General features: G+C 49.4%; 1 protein-coding gene across 21 annotated transcripts in view; it reads right to left on the reverse strand.

The window, feature by feature from the left end:
- Positions 1-830: 830 nt before the first annotated feature.
- The window catches only part of MAP7D3 (MAP7 domain containing 3), a 1,121,308-nt gene continuing 1,105,195 nt past the window's right edge, over positions 831-16,943 (reverse strand). For all 21 annotated transcript variants that reach the window (XM_085607948.1, XM_085607945.1, XM_085607942.1 and 18 more), the window contains one exon: positions 831-2,207. In XM_085607948.1, coding sequence (XP_085464074.1) covers positions 2,200-2,207 — 8 coding nt within the window. In that variant the 3' untranslated portion in view covers positions 831-2,199. The remainder of the gene's footprint in view (positions 2,208-16,943) is intronic.

The raw sequence follows: 16,943 nt of genomic DNA on the forward strand, positions 1-16,943 counted from the left end.
CAACTCTGTCTTACCTCCATTAAGTTTTCAACATGAGCTGTCCATCCAACTCGACTTGAAAGAAATGCACTGGCTCCTTCACCCCTTCAGAATATACCTTAAAGTCTGTGTTGTAATCTATATGCAAATCCAACTGAATGAACTCATCTACCTTGCATCTAAACTAAACATGTCTGGTAGTGTGCGTCATTCCTAGGTAGACTAGAAATGAAAAAGGACTCTAAAAAAATACACATGCTAGCAGCCTTTTTTTCTACATATGGATCAAGACTCCAGAACATTTTCTTTATTAAACTCACATTTGCTCCATCACTGGTGCATTTCAGCTCTTCACAATCATTCCACCAAACAGGTTTCCCCACCTCACCACAGGGTGATACATGTGGTGATATATATGTATGCAAGTACTGTGCACAATTAACATTGTAAACGTAGGTCCATTTCTCTACATTCTCATCTGCGGTGTACGCATTCTGTTGCTATGAAAATACCCTCAAAATAATGTAAAGAAATAGACAAATTATGATACAGCTCTGTTGCATAAGCCAATTTAGACAAACGTTTATGATGGAATCCTCGAAAGGTTAAGAGGCATCAGAACTCATTCTGAGCTACAAGGCAAGCTGAATGGCAAAATGCAAGAGATATAAATTACTAGCATAACAATGTATGGTAAAACAATGTATATCAGTTTTGATCATTAAACGTTTACTCATTTACAGGAGTTATTTTCGGTCATACACTTTGGGAAATTTACAAATGGACACAATTCCAGGCAAAATAGGAGTGTTTAGTTAACTATTAATCTTCTGATACAATAAATAAACACGTTTTAGTTGCAAAGTTTATTTAACAGTGCAGACGTATTTACATAAACAGACGTCAACCAAGCATTCAACAATAACATTTGCACAGAAAAACGTAGCATTTCTTTGTTAGAATGATTGTCTTTGCCAGAATTAAACTGCTTTTATAAAAAAAACATTTTATCTAAGGCACTGCATTAGCCTAAAACAATGATGCCACTTTTAGAGTGGCGAGGTTTCAATAACTAGAAAAAAATGGGCTTTGTAACAGACATGTCAAGAGATCGACAGGTTTAGTTTCATTCTAATGGTTGCATCAAGTATGGCAAATTCATCAGCTATTCATGTCACCGGAGGGAGAGGCCAGTTGAGTATCAGAAAGGGTTTTTAGAAACTATATTTTGTATGAAATGGTCTCTTAAATACAATTCTAACAATATTAGAGCAATCATAACAATTTGCTAGTATCAGCGTCCATTTTAATGATATGGAGTTAGTCTCTTCATGCTATAATAAGCAAGTTTATGTATTTCTAAATGTGTCACTTAATAAAGACTTGCAGTTTATTTCAGCAGGCACACGAATACAGTACAGATGCAGAACTGCAGTCACTAAAATCCTCGATTAGGAGAGCAAAGAAGTAGACAGTGGCCTAATACTGTTTACACACATTAAAATAATACTTACATGTGGGTAACTTAAATACATGAAAGCCAAAAGAACATTTCACAAAAGGCATTGGATAACAGCATCATGACAAACACATAAAAAGAGCATAATTCCCTCCGTATATTAGTGCATATGTACTGGCATATATTGTAAAACGATTTAATGGATGTGGTCGTAAACACTTATAAACACATATTTACAAACAGTCATGGTAAATAACATGAAATATGAAACTGCCAATATCCTCGAATTAGGCATATGGCTCACAATGTAAAATGTAACATATCAAAAATGAGTCCTTGAAAAGGGTTTGCTACAAATGTTGCAGTTAAGCATCTATAGACTCTTGTTTGTCATGGAACAGAACGAACAATGGCCTTGTTGGCCGTTTTTCAACAGCTTAAGTCTCCTACTGCCTACTTGCACATTGCCCCAATAAGAAAATAAATGATCTTACGTTTTATTGGAAACCAACAGATATGGTGAAAGTGAAAATTAAATAGAAAATGTTGTCAAACAGCACTTAAAGAAAAGAAATGCTAAAACTGACAATTTCCTCTTGATCAGATTGCAAAAGCAGTCATAGACCTCTTTCTTCCCATGTTTTTCTTGTAAGGTTGAATTCTGGTCAAAGTTAAGCAGCTTCTCACAACACGGCGTGTAGCACTTGTTTGGAGCACTAGTAAGCAAAGTGCAATCACAGATTTGCAGCACCTCTTTTTCGTCAAATATCTGTTAAAAGAGTGGATACTGTTAGAAAAATGCAATCGTAACGTCATGTTTGTGAAGTGAAATATTTTATGAAAATATTCTTCGAGGATAGCATTTATTAACGCAACTGGACACAGCAAGCTAAATGAACGACCATCTTCAATTTCCAAGTCTTCAACATGGAAATGCCAAGGAGCTCTTACTCGTGAAAGTTTTCCAGCACGGATAAAGTGCCTTGTCATGATCCTGTTTAGAGCATAGCTGCTTTTTGAGAACCAAGAGGCTATGATCTAATGGTGTGAGGCTGTTCAGGCCACCTACGTCTTTCATTCTAATTGGTCACATACAGCTGCTACACAGTTCAACCCATGGAGGCGTTTTCTGTTACATTTTGTAAGTTCAAACAGTTTTCTCCATACATCATTCTGTTATCGACAGCTGGCTTGTCACACAACCACTGGAGAGCAAGCACTAGTGATATAACGGATAACGTGCCGTACATTATAAGGATGTTGCAAGTTACCGAGGAGCTCCATAACTATATAGCGGCAGACAGCCCAGTTCCTTAATAAGGTTATGGAACTCCGAGAGGACTTGTAGCGCAAGTTACTTACCTTTGGTAACGATATATATCTGTAAGAAACATTACTAGAGATAGATTCCTTACCTTAGAATTACCCCCAGGCGTCGGACTGGATCCGGAAAGTTTTCGTCAGCAGTACCCCTGTGCGTCGGAAGGCGGTGTCGTGCCGCTCCGCATCCGTCGTTGGCGCCGAGATGTCACGGCAGCTACTTAAGACGCCGCCCTCGCGCTCTGACGTTAGTTCTGTACACAACTTTACACGCCAGGAACGCAGAGCCGTGCAAGATACTGACCACTGGTGCCTGAAACTAGGGCCCTAAAAAGGATGACCGTAAGCCTATAAATCAGTTGGCAGAATGGGGAGGACGGGTGGGGAGGATGGGTGGGGCGGTAAGGAATCTCTCACTACTAATGTTTCTTACAGATATATCGTTATCGAAGGTAAGTAACTTGCGCATCTGAAAGAAACACGTAGTGATAGATTCCTTACCTTAGAATAGATACCCCAGCAATACCAACCCCGGTGGTGGGTCTGCGAACCAAGATCACACCAGAAAGTCCTGGAGAACAGAACAGCCAAAGAAGCCGTCTCTCTGGACTTGGCTGTCCAGGCTGTAATGCTTGGTAAACGTGTGCAGCGAGGCCCACGTAGCTGCCTGACAGCTGTCCTGCAAGGGAACTCCCCGTCCCAAAGCAGAAATGGCTGCCGTTGCCCTGGTAGAATGGGCGCGTAGCCCCACCGGAGGCTCCTTTTTAGCCGAAGAATAACAAGCCTTTATGCACAGAACAGCCCACCGACAGATGGTCTGCTTGTGCACAGCCCGACCTTTCTTGGCGCCCACGTAGCCAACAAAGAGCTGGTCATCCACCCGGAACTGTTGAGTGTGGTTCAGGTACAATGAGAGCGCACGTTTTGGGTCCAGACGGTGGAGCCTCTCTTCCTCTTTCGAGGGATGCAGAGGCGGAAAGACTGTGGGCAAAGTGATGGTCTGCCCGATGAGAAAAGGCAGTGACAACCTTTGGCAGAAAAGATGGACGAATCCTTAGAACAACCTTATCCAGATGAACAGAGAGAAAAGTGGGCTTAGAAGAAAGAGCCTGGAGCTCACTCACTCTTCTGGCAGAGGTGATGGCAACCAGGAAAGCAGTCTTTAGAGTGAGAAGACGAAGAGGACAGTTGTGAAGTGGCTCAAAGGGAGCACACATTAGATATGTCAGAACCAGGTTCAAGTCCCATTGAGGCATTATGAAAGGACCAGGAGGGAAAAGATGAGTAATGCCTTTTAAGAATCTATTTACAACAGGGGACTTGAAAAGGGAAGGCTGATCTGGAACCTGTAAAAGGCTGAACTGGCCGAGAGGTAGCCCTTGATAGTGCCCAGAGCAGAGCCCTGCTGTGCCAAATAAAGTAGTAATAGAAGGACCTCTGAAAGAGGGGCAGAAAGGGCATCCACAGACTTTGCTGTGCACCATGCCACAAACTTATACCACCTGCAGGCGTATACCGTCTTAGTGGAGGGCCGCCTGGCCGCCAAGATTACATTACAAACTCTGGGAGGCAGGTCAAAAGACGTCAACTGCCGCCGCTCAATCTCCACGCAAGGTGGTGGAGGCTGGACAGGTTCGGGTGGAGGACCGTCCCCTGGTGCTGCGACAGAAGATCCTCCCGAAGAGGCAGTCGGATCAGGGGATCGATGGCCATGCTGAGTAGTGGGGGAGATGATGGTGAATCCTGAGGCCCACTGGTGTCTGATGGGCCTGAAAGAACGGACTAGGAAGGCTTGTAAGTGGATGCTGCGGGAGTGGAGGTGGACTGACCCACCCGCTGGCCCCCAGAATCGCCTTGGCGGTTCCCACGTCCTCGGCCGCGCTGAGGTTGATGTTGCGCGGGCCTATGGCTCGAAAGGAACGTGCTGGGGCAGCCCTTCCGCGGCTGCGAAAGGCAGAATGCGGAAGTCGGAAGGCGGAGGAGGCAGAGTGGCCGACAGGCCTAAGGACTTGGCCGTAGCCCGTGAGTCCTTAAAGCGCTCCAACGCACTATCAGCCTTATGGCCAAAAAGGTGAATGCCATCAAAGGGCACGTCCAGAGTGTTCTGGACATCCCCCGAGAAGCCAGTTGTCCTCAGCCAGGCGTGGCGCCGAAGCGCCACCGTCGTAGAAATCGCCCTGCCCAGCGAATGGTGAACTTAGCTGCGTCTCACCCAGTTGCTATAGTTTGGGAGAGTACTGTCCGGGCCTCCTCCGGACAGTGAGGTAGCACCTGCGCAACCGTATCCTACACCAAGTGGGAATAACAGCCCAAGAGGCATGCAGTGTTCACCGACCGCAGCCCTAAGCTGGCAGATGAAATCAGCTTCTTGCCAAGCTGCTCCAGCTTCTTGGATTCCCTATCCGGAGGTGCGGAGGGGAACGCGCTCTGGGAAGCAGAGGCTTGGACAACCAAGTTCTCAGGAGTGGGGTGTTGGGAGATGAAGAGGGGGTCGTCCGGAGCCGGACGATGGCGTTGGGCCACGTTCCTGTCCACAGGAGCCCGTGTTGGACCTGGACCAAGTGCCCAAAAGAACGTCCGTAAGCGCGTCATTAAAAGGCAGCAAGGGCTCCGAAGAGGTTGCCGCCAGCTGAAGTCTTTCTGTTAGGCGGTTAGTCCTGATGGCCACTGTAGGGAGGCCGAGGTGGAGGGCCTCAGCCGCCCTACACAACACCACTGCGTAACTTGCTCCCTCCTCCGTAGCCATGGAAGGAGGAGACAGCATGCCAAGGTCAGGTGAGGTGTCGAGACCGCTGGCATACCCCAAGTCCTCTGCCCAGTCCGGATCATAGTCTCACACTTATGTGAGAGGGTCCTCAGACCCCTCCCAGTCCTCCCCTTTCTCCGAAGTCAGGTAGAAAATAAGGAGGATGGACGTAGGGGTAGAAAGGACCCATCAGCGTCGGAATCGGTGTCGAGTGACATCGATCTAGCACCGGACGACATCGGAGGTGGTGCCAGAGGGCGGTCAACACTGGTGAAGGTGTTATGCGGTCAACCTGTGTCGCCCGGGATCCGATCCTGGATCCAGGGTGGTCCTGCGGCGCCGGGGCCGAAGCCACCGGTGACAGAAGGGCAGGAACTTCAGTCGGGCCTGTGGGGCCAGAGGGCGCACCCGCGGGGCAAGACGGCCCAAAGAGTCAGGCCATGGCGGCAAGAAACTCTTGCACCTAAGCAGGCGTTGCCGACGGACCTGGAAAAGGTGGGTAGGCCAGCGCCGTCGCAGGCTCCGCCGGAGCCGCGGGCGTGGCACCACCCGCTCGCTCAGCCACGTCGCAAGACGGGCGAGGGGAAGTCTAAGAGCGACGACTCTTCTGCGCCTTCTTTTTGGAATGCTTAGACTTACGTGACCCCGAGTGCGAAGACTTGGATCCAGACGAACGATGGTGACGGCTCTGCGACCGGTCCCGACTTCCAGCAACTTTCAGGACCGCTCCTGCAAAGTTTCCGGTGCCATGGCCCGGTAGTTGGGGCACGACTTGGAGTCGTGGTCGTGCCCCAGGCAGTAGAGACACACGAGGTGTGGGTCCGTCACCGACATCATGCGGTGACAGTCCCCACAGTTCTTAAAACCGGACATCCCTACGACACCAGGAGTCGATCGACTCAGAAGAAGTGAGGTAAAATGCCTCGAAAAAACGTAAGTCAAAAAGTGACTGGGGGTACTTGCTCTTCAATGATCTGCGCTTGCTGGCACGGAAAAAGAAAGAACTGACGTCAGCGTGCGAGGGTGGAATCTAAGTAGCTGCCGCGACGTTATCTCGGCGACCACGACGCCAACAACAGATGCAGAGCCGAACGATGCCACCTTCCAACGCACAAGGGTACTGCTGACGAAAACTTTCCGGATCCAGTCTGACGCCTGGAGGTAATTCTAAGGAAAGGAATTTATCACTACGTGTTTCTTTCAGATATATCCTTATAATGTATGGCAGGGTACTTTATTTCATATAATACATGGCACACCATCACCTTTCCCACAAAAAACTTAAAACCTTGGTGCGCAGTTCTTTCATATGAAAGAGAGCAAATTTATAAACACAAAGAATAAAAATAGAACCTCTAGTGCAAAATTACACACATCAAAACCTATTATATATTCGTTCCAAAAAGATATTCAAAACTGCTCAATACAAGTAGGTTTAAAAAAAAAAATAGCTGCAGTAGCTCAGAATCTGTCGGAACATGCAGAAAGATTCTAACTTTTTTATAATTATCTAAGAAGTGTAAAAAAATAAACATGTTCTTTCTGCATTTCACTGTAAGCTAGAAAAATAGTGCTGAAGAAAAGCAACATTTAATTTTTAGTACTTTAAACAGCTGCTCCATGACCAGACCTGCCTTTCACCTTGGCTGCTGGCAGTAGGCCCTGTTGTCAGAACTCTACCATAATAACTTATTATGGTAGAGTTCTGACTTCTTTTCTTTATAATCGACGACTGGGTGCGTAACAAGTTGCAGATTATAAAGAAATTGGAGACAGGAGTATATACAGGGATTGCAGAATCCCATATGTTATAAAATGAATAACGTGCCAAAAACTTTTAGGAATGACAGTAGGTAATACTAATGTTACATGACATTTTCTGGAAAGTTTAGAAAAATTAAGAGAGGTGAAATAAAAACAAGCATTGGCAAAGGTAATAGGTCGTGGGTGGGGGAACCAAGCCAGAAAGCGTGGACAGGGAAGCCAACAGAGAGCGAGGAACTTGAAGCTTGGGGTGGGTAGGAGCACATGAAGGTGAGCACATTACAGGAATGGGGAGAAATTACTTACCTTCGGTAATGCCTTATCTGGTAGGCTATCTAGCCATAGATTTCTTACCTTCAAATTTTCCTCAGGCATCAGAATGGATCCGGAAAGTTTCAAGCAGTATCTCTGTGAGCCAGTAGGTGGTATTGTTCGGCTCGGCATCTGTGCCATCCACACCAAAAGTTTATTTTCTGAGACAGAAGCGCGGAGCAGTGAAGTATACTGATGTACTGGCACTAAGGGCCTCAGAAGGGGTACCCGGCGCAGAAAAATCCACTCACAGAACGGAGTGGATGGAAGTCAGTAAGGGATATGAGGTTAGATAAAGTCTCTACCAGATAAGGCGCTACCAAAGGTAAGTACCTTGTTCATCTGATAAGAGACTTCAAGCCGCAGATACCTTAACCTAGAAAAGATACCCAAGCAATGCCTCCCCGGAGGTGGGTCTACGAACAGACTAGACCAAGAAGTCCTACAGGACAGAGCAGGCAAAGTGACTGTCATGACGGACTTGACTGTCCAGGCAGTAGTGCTTAGTAAATGTGTGCAGAGACGCCCACATTACAGCCTGTCTCATGTTCAGGACCAGAACTCCATGAGCTAACTTAGTGGTCGCAGCCTTGACTTTGGTGGAATGAGCAAGCAAGCCCTCAGGGGGTTGCTCTTTGGCCTATGCAGATTCCATCGTGAGAAAGTCCATTTCTGTACAGCCTTTACTTTTTGCACCCCGATGTACCCAATGAAGAGCTGATAGCCAAATCTGAACTGTCTAGGATAACCCATGTAGGCCCACAATTCTCTTTTTTAGGTCCAGACAGTGGAGTCAGTCTTCTTTGGAAGGGTGAGACATGGCAAAGAAGGCAGGCAAGGAGATATTTTGGTCCACGTGATCAATACCAGTTTGTCTGAGTAGAATGTCATGTCATGTAGGAAGGGTGCACCGAAATTGCTTGCAGCTCACCGACCCTCCTCGATGATGTTAAGGTCACCACAAATGATGGGACAGTTGTGTGAGGCTCGAAGGGTGCACACATCAGAAAGGTCAGTACTAGATTGAGGTCCCACTGGGGCATGATGAATGGTCATGGAGGGTACAGGTGTTAAAGTCCCTTTATAAAACAAGTCACAACAGGTGACTTAAATAGAGAAGGTTGGTTTGGCAACCGGAAGAAAGCCGAAATGGCTGAAAGGTAATCTTTTACAGTGCCCAAAGCAAAGCCTTGCTAGCCAGGAAAAGAACCAACAACAAAACCTGGGACAAGAGTGTGGAAAGGGATCATTATTTTTGGAAGCAAACCAAGCCACAAATTTCCCCAAGTGGCAAGCATATACTGTATTAGTTGCGGGAAAGCTGACTGCCAGAATAACATCACAATCTTTGGGAGGAAAGTCGAAAACTGTCAACTGCCGCTGCTCAATCTCCAAGCATTAAGGCGTAGCATGCGCAGATTCGGGTGCAGGACCCTGCCCTGTTGCTATAATTGTAGATTCCTGCCGAAGGGGCAACATGATCGGAAGGCTGATGCTCAAGAGTTCCGGATACCATACTCTCTGTGCCTAATCCGGTGCAACAAGAAAGTCTTGTGCCCGGTCATTCCTGATCTTCTTGGAAACTCTTGGCAGGAGTGGTATTGGCAGAAAGGCATACAGGATGCCGGAACTCCACTCAAGACGAAAAGCATCTCCGAGCGAGTCGCCTTGGAAACTCTAGCATTCAGAAGTGCCGACATCGCGGGTACTCAGTGGTCACGAATATATCTAACCAAGGGTCTCCCCAGTCTCTGAAGAGACTTTGCACCACATCCGGATGGAGATGCCATTTGTAAACTGCTAGACATTGACAGCTGAGATCGTCTGCCCTGGATGTTCAGAGAGCCTGTCAGATCCTGAAGTACTAGGGAAATGCCCTGATGCTCAAGCCATGTCTAGAAATACAGGGCTTCTTGACACAGGCAGCTCCGCGACTCCATCCCGCCATGTTTGTTGCAGTACCACATGTCGGTGGTGGTGTCAGTGAAAACCTGCACTAACCTTCTCATGATCAAAGGAAGAAAGGCTTTCAATGTCAGTTGGATCGTCCGGATCTTCATCAGTTTGATGTAAAGCCCAGACTCTGCCAGCGACAAGGGTTCTCTGATCTTCTCCTCTCCCATATAGCCGCCCAAGCCCAGGAGTGACGCCGCTGCGGTTTGGGTAGGGAGAGACGTCTGATGCAGACCCAATCGCAGTTCGTTAGCCACCACTGGTCTTTTACAGGTCCCTCCGCTATCTGGAACAGGTCAGAGAGATTCCCCTGATGCTGCGCCCACTGGGACTTCATGTCCCACTGCAGAGATTGCATATGTCAACGTGCTTGCGCTGCCAGCAGGATGCAGGAGCTCACGAGACCCAGCAGCCTCAGAATCATTCTCATCAAAATCCAGGATAGAGGCTGAAACATCAGAATCATTGCTTGAATATCCTAGACTCGCCGTTCCAGAGGACAGACCCAAAACTGCACTGTGTTTAGAAAATTTCCAATGAAAGGGAGCGTCTGGGAGGAAGTCTGGTGTAACTTTGGCATGCTTTAGTGAACCCCAGCGAATGCAGGAGGTCCATCGCAGTCTGGAGGTGGGAGACGGCAGCCTGTAGCGAGCCCGCCTTCAACATTGAGTCGTCGAGGTAGGGGAATATTGGAACATCTGACCTCTGCAGATATGCAGCAACCACCTGGGGGCGCTGGTAAGGGACAAGGGTAACAGCGAACTGATAATGCTTGTGGCCTACCATGAACCACAGTAAACACCTATAGGCAGACAGGACAGGGATACGAAAGTAGGCATCCTGCAAGTCCAGCGCTAGCATCAAGTCTCCATGGTCAAAGTAAGCCAGAAAATGAGCATCTTGATGTTCTCCCTTTTAAGGAAGACGTTGTGAGGGTGCAGGTCTAGAATAGGGCAGAGGCCTACATCCTTTTTAGTACCAGAAACTAGCGGGAATAGCAACCACAACCTACTTCTGATGCCGGCACCCTCTTGACTGCTCTTTTGGCCAAAAGATCCTGTACTTCCTGTTGGAGCAGGAAGAGGCTGTCCTCCGTCAGCCGCTTGTGAGAAGGTGGCATGGCCGACGGGGTTTCTAAAAAGGGAAGGAGCAGCCCCGCTAAATGATCTGGAGTACACACTTTGTTATGGACTGCCAGTGGGGCAGGTGATGGCGGATCCTTCCTCCTACTGGGTGCTCGTCATGGTATGAGGGCAAATTAAAGGGGTTTGAAGGTTGTGGCTGCCAGGGGTGGTTGCAGACTGGGTTGTTCTCTAGCTGGTTGTCCCACGTTGTCTGTGGGAAGTGTGTCCGGGGTTGTAGCACCTACCATAGCCACGGAAAGGGCAAAAAGCAGACTGGGATTGGTGGGGGGTCATAGAGAGGTCCCAGGACTTGGCAGTAGCCCGGCTGTCCTTAAAGCGTGCTGGAGCGGAAACTGTCTTTTTGCCCTAGAGGCAGGGGTTATCAAAGGGCATGTCCATAAGGGAAGCTTTGGCATCCCCCAAAAGCCAACAGTTCTGCAGCACCTAAATGCCACCAACGATGCAATTGCTTTGCCTCGCAACTCGGTCATGTCCAGTCCGCAGTGAATAGTAAACTTACCTGCGTCTCTGTCATATGCAATCACTCGTGACAGTACGGCTCGGGCCTCCTCCAAGAGCATGAGCAGCACTTGCGCAACCGAATCACAAACTGTGAGGGTGTATCGGACCAAAAGGCAAGAGGTGTTTACTGACCGCAGTGCTAGGCTGGCAGAAGAGAACATCCTCTTCCCAAAGGAGGCCAGCCTTTTGGATTCCCCACCTAGTGTAGTGATTGGGAACACGCCAGGGCTGACTCTGAAGGTGGAGGCTTGGACCACCTAGCTCTCCGGGTGGGGGTGCTGCGTAAGGAAGCTGTGGTCCCCAGGAGTGGGCGATAGCAGCGGGTAATTATTCTATGCACAGAAGCCCCAGTGCAGGGCTTGGACCAGACACTAAGTTGGATGTCCATAAGGGCTTCATTAAATGGATGGAGAGGTTCGGGGGGGAGAGTGTGGTTGGGGGACTTCTGGGAATTCCCAGCTGAAGCATCTCTGTCAATACGTTTGTCTTGACTGCCACCAAGGGTAACTGAAGGTGCAGAACAATCCAGCTCCGTATCAGAGTTGGGAATGAAGATGGTGTTGGGCCTCCAAGGGGGTCGACAGAGCCAGAAACAACAGAACTGGAGTGGCTTCAAGAAGGTCATGGTCTTGCAGGTGGAGCCGCTTCGGATCCAGGGAGCCCAACTAGTGTTGAGGGCGAACCAGCTGGTGGGAACCTGGTAGGGCCCACTTCCAAATCCATGGGGCCTGAAGGCTCCTGAGCGGTCGGGCTGAACAAATATGAGGTGCATGGCCTCATAAAACTCCTTAAGCTGGAAAGGGGTCACTCCGGCTCCGGAAAACTCTGGGAGGCACGGTGCAGAGCTAGGCACAGGCTCTGCGGTGGACACATGGGACTGAGGTCTTGATTTGTGTCAGTATTTCTGCACCTGATCTGAAAACTTGGACAGTCAAGGTTAAGTCGAAAAATGATTAGACTTATTGGACTTTTTCATCCTGTGCGACTTACCCAAAAATTTGGAGATGGGACTGAGGTGACGAACATCGAGAGCAGCTCTGCAAGCGGACCCGGGATCTTCCATGCGACTGGGATCTGGATCGTTGTGGGGTCGTCCAATGCCAGGCGGCGAGGTGCTTCAGAGACTACTCCTGCAATGCCTTTTTGTGAATGGTGCCGCAGTCAGCACAGGTCTTGGGAGTCTCTGTCCCGCTCCAAAGATAAAAGACAACCCAGGTGTGGGTCTGTCATAGGCATCCTGTAAAACCTGCTGGCTTTGTAGGGGATATCCCTTTCAAAGTCTCAAAAAAGATTTGACAAAACGTTGAAAAATATCAGTCAAAAAATTAATAGAGGTAGCTCTCTCCGGATCTGCGCTGGCTGGCATGGAACTGATGTCAGTGCGCCGGGATGGCACCTATGTGGGCACCGCACACATGACTTCCGAAGCGGATGACCTAGATGTGGAACTGAACAACGCCACCCACTGGTGCACAAAGATACTGCTCGAAAAGTTTTCATATTCAGTCTGATTCCTGGGGAAAATAGAGCAACACAAGTATGGCTTAAAGGAACTACATAAGGGAGACAGCTGGAAAACGAGTGCACTCTTGCAGAGTGCTTAAAAAAAAAAGTGAGCAGTGGAAGGATACAAATATGTCCATTCTCCAGAGGAGGGACAAAAGCAAAAAGAGGAAGTAAAGCCCACACAAGCTAAGGAATAAGAAGCAAGCAAATGAGTGTGACAATGAAGTCAACCAATGGTAAGTAATGAGCAAGTTCTAAGCCCACTGTAAGCTGACAATGCGTCTCACAACAGACAGTGCATATGCTGCCTAGTAGGCAAGACTGAGAAATACTTCCAGTATAACCTTGCCTTAAATGGGACTATCATCCCGAGCACAATAAGGAACCAGCATGTTGAGCCCAGCTGGTCGGATAGAAGATATAGAATAGTTCCATGAATAGCCGTAATTCTGGAGGAGGCAACACACTTCATATTTGGGAATATTTCAATATAAGAACCAATAAGCCAGGAGCCGGAGGACTCCATTTCATGTTCAATTACATGCCTAGGTCTAGCTGCAATTAGATCCCATGTGAAAGAGATTGAGGGCAAATAGACTAGGCAGCATTCACCAGTCAGTCATCTTCAGAGGGATGTATATGTCCACCCTAAAGTCTCCATAATGCAACATCCTGTGGTTTCACCTTGGTGACCCCGTATGAAAACCTCAGGGCAAAAGGCAGCATATTTTAACACAAATATATATGCATGTCCTATGCAAATGCATGTCACTTGCCAAAAACAGAAGAAAGCTGTGCAGAGGGAACAAAATATGAATTTGGAAATAAGCGTTCTAAGAACCACTGTGTCAGTGGAGTCTCTAAAGGGCCAGATGAGCCCAGGCAACATCTCTATTTGGCCTTGTGCCAAACCACCCTCAAACCCCCAAAATTGTAATATAAATGCCAGGGCCTGGTCCTACCCGGGGGTGATCTAATTACAAAAGGGTATACCAGCAGTTTTGTTATTTTCCCAAAAACCACTGAAAAGATTTACACCAAATCACAAAAGCACACTTTTATGGTAATGAAGAACAAGTTACTTACCTTCGGTAACGATGTATCTGTAAGAAACATTAGTTAGTTAGATTCCTCACCTTAGAATATCCCCAGGCGTCAGACTGGATCCGGAAGATTTTTCGTCAGCAATACCCCTTGCGCGTCGCTAGGCGTCGTCTGCGGCTCCGCGTCCGTCGTCGGCGTCGTGCGCCGGGATGACGTCGTCGGAGTACTTAGACGCCGCCCTCGCGCGCTGACGTCAGTTCTTGTACATAGCCTTCCGCGCCAGGAACGCAGAGCCATGCAAAGACCGACACTGGTGCCAAAAATAAAATCTAGGGGCCTGAAAGGACAACCTTAACCCTAGATGTCAGTTCGCAGAACGGGGAGGATGGGAGGGTCGGTGAGGAATCTAACTAACTAATGTTTCTTACAGATACATCGTTACCGAAGGTAAGTAACTTGTTCATCTGAAAGAAACACGTTAGTTAGATTCCTCACCTTAGAATAGATACCCAAGCAATACCATCCCCGGTGGTGGGTCTGCGAACCAAGATCACACCAGAAAGTCCTGGAGGACAGAACGGCCAAAGAAGCCATCCCTCCGGACTTGGCTGTCAAGGCAATAATGCCTGGCAAACGTGTGTAGCGAAGCCCACGTCGCCGCCTGACAGATGTCCTGCAAAGGGACTCCCCGTCCCAAGGCAGTAGTAGCCGCCGTGGCCCGAGTAGAATGGGCGCGCAGCCCAACAGGAGGGTCCTTTTTAGCCAAGGAATAGCAAATTTTTATACACAAAACGACCCACCGAGAGATGGTTCGTTTGTGCACAGCTTTCCCCTTCTTAGCGCCCACGTACCCAACAAAAAGCTGGTCGTCCACCCGGAACTGTTTTGTGCGGTCCAGATAAAAGGAGAGCGCACGTTTTGGGTCCAGACGGTGGAGCCTCTCTTCCTCTTTGGAAGGATGCGGAGGCGGAAAGAAGGTGGGCAAGGTGACAGACTGCCCAAGGTGAAATGGAGTCACCACTTTAGGAAGAAAGGAGGGACGAGGCCGAAGGACAACCTTGTCCGGATGAACAGATAGAAAAGGAGGCTTTGAAGATAAAGCCTGGAGCTCACTCACCCGTCTAGCCGAGGTGATGGCTACCAGAAAAGCAGTCTTTAGAGTTAGAAGACGAAGAGGGCAATTGTGAAGAGGCTCGAAGGGAGCGCACATCAGGAATGTCAATACCAGATTCAAGTCCCACTGAGGCATTACAAAAGGGACAGGAGGGAACGTGTGTGTAATGCCTTTGAGAAAGCGTGTAACCACAGGGGACTTGAAAAGAGAAGGCTGATCAGGAAGCCGCAAGAAGGCGGAGATGGCAGCAAGATAACCTTTCAGGGTGCCCAGGGCAGAGCCCTGCCGGGCCAGAGAAAGAAGGAAGAGGAGAACCTCAGAAAGAGGGGCGGAAAGGGGATCCACAGCCTTTGCTGTGCACCATGCCACAAATTTGTTCCACCGGCAGGCGTATACCGACTTTGTGGAGGGACGCCTGGCTGCCAGAATGATATCACAGACTTCAGGAGGCAAGTCAAATGGCATCAACTGCCGCCGCTCAATCTCCACGCATGGAGGTGGAGGCTGGACAGGTTCGGGTGGAGGACCGTCCCCTGCTGCTGCGACAGAAGATCCTCCCGAAGGGGCAGACGTATCAGGGGATCGGTCAACAGACTGAGTAGCTCGGGATACCAGTATCTTCGTGCCCAATCCGGAGCCACCAAGATGACTTGGGCCCGGTCGTGCCTGATCTTCAGCACTCTGGGCAGAAGTGGTATAGGCGGAAAGGCGTACAACAGACCGCAACTCCACTCGTGACGAAAAGCGTCGCCGAGCGAGTGCCGCCTTGGAAATTCCAACGCGCAGAACTGCTGACATTGCGCGTTCTCTTCGGTGGCGAATAGATCTAACCAAGGCTCTCCCCACTGCTGAAAGAGGCCTTGCGCCACTTCGGAGTTCAGACGCCATTCGTGATCCATCATGCACCGGCGGCTGAGTTCGTCTGCTTTGGCGTTCAGAGAGCCCGCCAGATGTTGAACCACCAGGGTGACGCCCTGGTGTTCCAGCCATGTCCAGAGGCGCAGAGCCTCCTGACAAAGGGTCCACGACCCCACCCCGCCCTGTTTGTTGCAATACCACATGGCGGTGGTGTTGTCCGTGAACACCTGCACGACACTTCCCCCGACAGAGGGAAGGAAGGCTTTCAGTGCAAGCCGGATCGCTCTCAACTCCAACAGGTTGATGTGGAGACGAGACTCCGCCGGAGACCAGAGGCCTCTGATCTCCGCCTCTCCCATATGGCCACCCCATCCCAGGAGGGACGCATCCGTCACTACGACATGCTCTGGTTGGGGAAGGGAGAGGCTCTTGCCCTTGACCCACTCGCGGTCCGTGAGCCACCACTGCAACTGTTGTGCAGTGCCCTCCGAGATCAAGACATGGTCGGACAGGTTGCCGTGATGCTGGGCCCACTGAAACTTCAGGTCCCACTGCAGAGCCCGCATGCGCCGCCTGGCGTGATGCACTAGTAGGATGCAGGAGGCCATCAGCCCCAGAAGCCGCAACACTAGCCTGACCGAAACCCGGGATAGAGGCCGAAAGATGGGAATCAGGGCCCGTATATCCCGGACCCGCTGTTCCGGTGGATGGACCCGGAACTGCGCCGAATCGAGAACCGCTCCGGTGAAGAGGAGCTTCTGAGAGGGACTCAGGTGTGACTTCGGCACGTTGATGGAAAACCCCAGCAAATGCAGGAGATCCGCCGTAGTCTGGAGGTGGGAGACGACTGCCTGGGGCGAGCCCGCCTTCAACAACCAGTCGTCGAGATAGGGGAAGACTGGAACCCCTGATCTGCGCAGATGAGCTGCGACCACCGCCATCACTTTCGTGAACACCCGAGGGGCACTGGTGAGGCCGAAGGGGAGCACGGTAAACTGAAAGTGCTCTTGGCCCACCGTGAATCGCAGGTAACGCCGGTGGGCCGGCAGGACGGGGATGTGGAAATAAGCGTCCTGCAAGTCCAACGCTACCATCCAGTCTCCAGGGTCTAGGGCAGCTAAAACCTGAGCCAACGTTAGCATCTTGAACCTTTCCTTTCGGAGGAAGGCATTGACGTTCCGGAGGTCCAAGATAGGGCGTAGGCCCCCCTTGCCCTTCTTGGGAACCAGAAAGTAGTGGGAA

The sequence above is a fragment of the Triturus cristatus genome, chromosome 5_2 (assembly GCF_964204655.1).
Source record: "Triturus cristatus chromosome 5_2, aTriCri1.1, whole genome shotgun sequence".
Taxonomy (NCBI): Eukaryota; Metazoa; Chordata; class Amphibia; order Caudata; family Salamandridae; genus Triturus; species Triturus cristatus.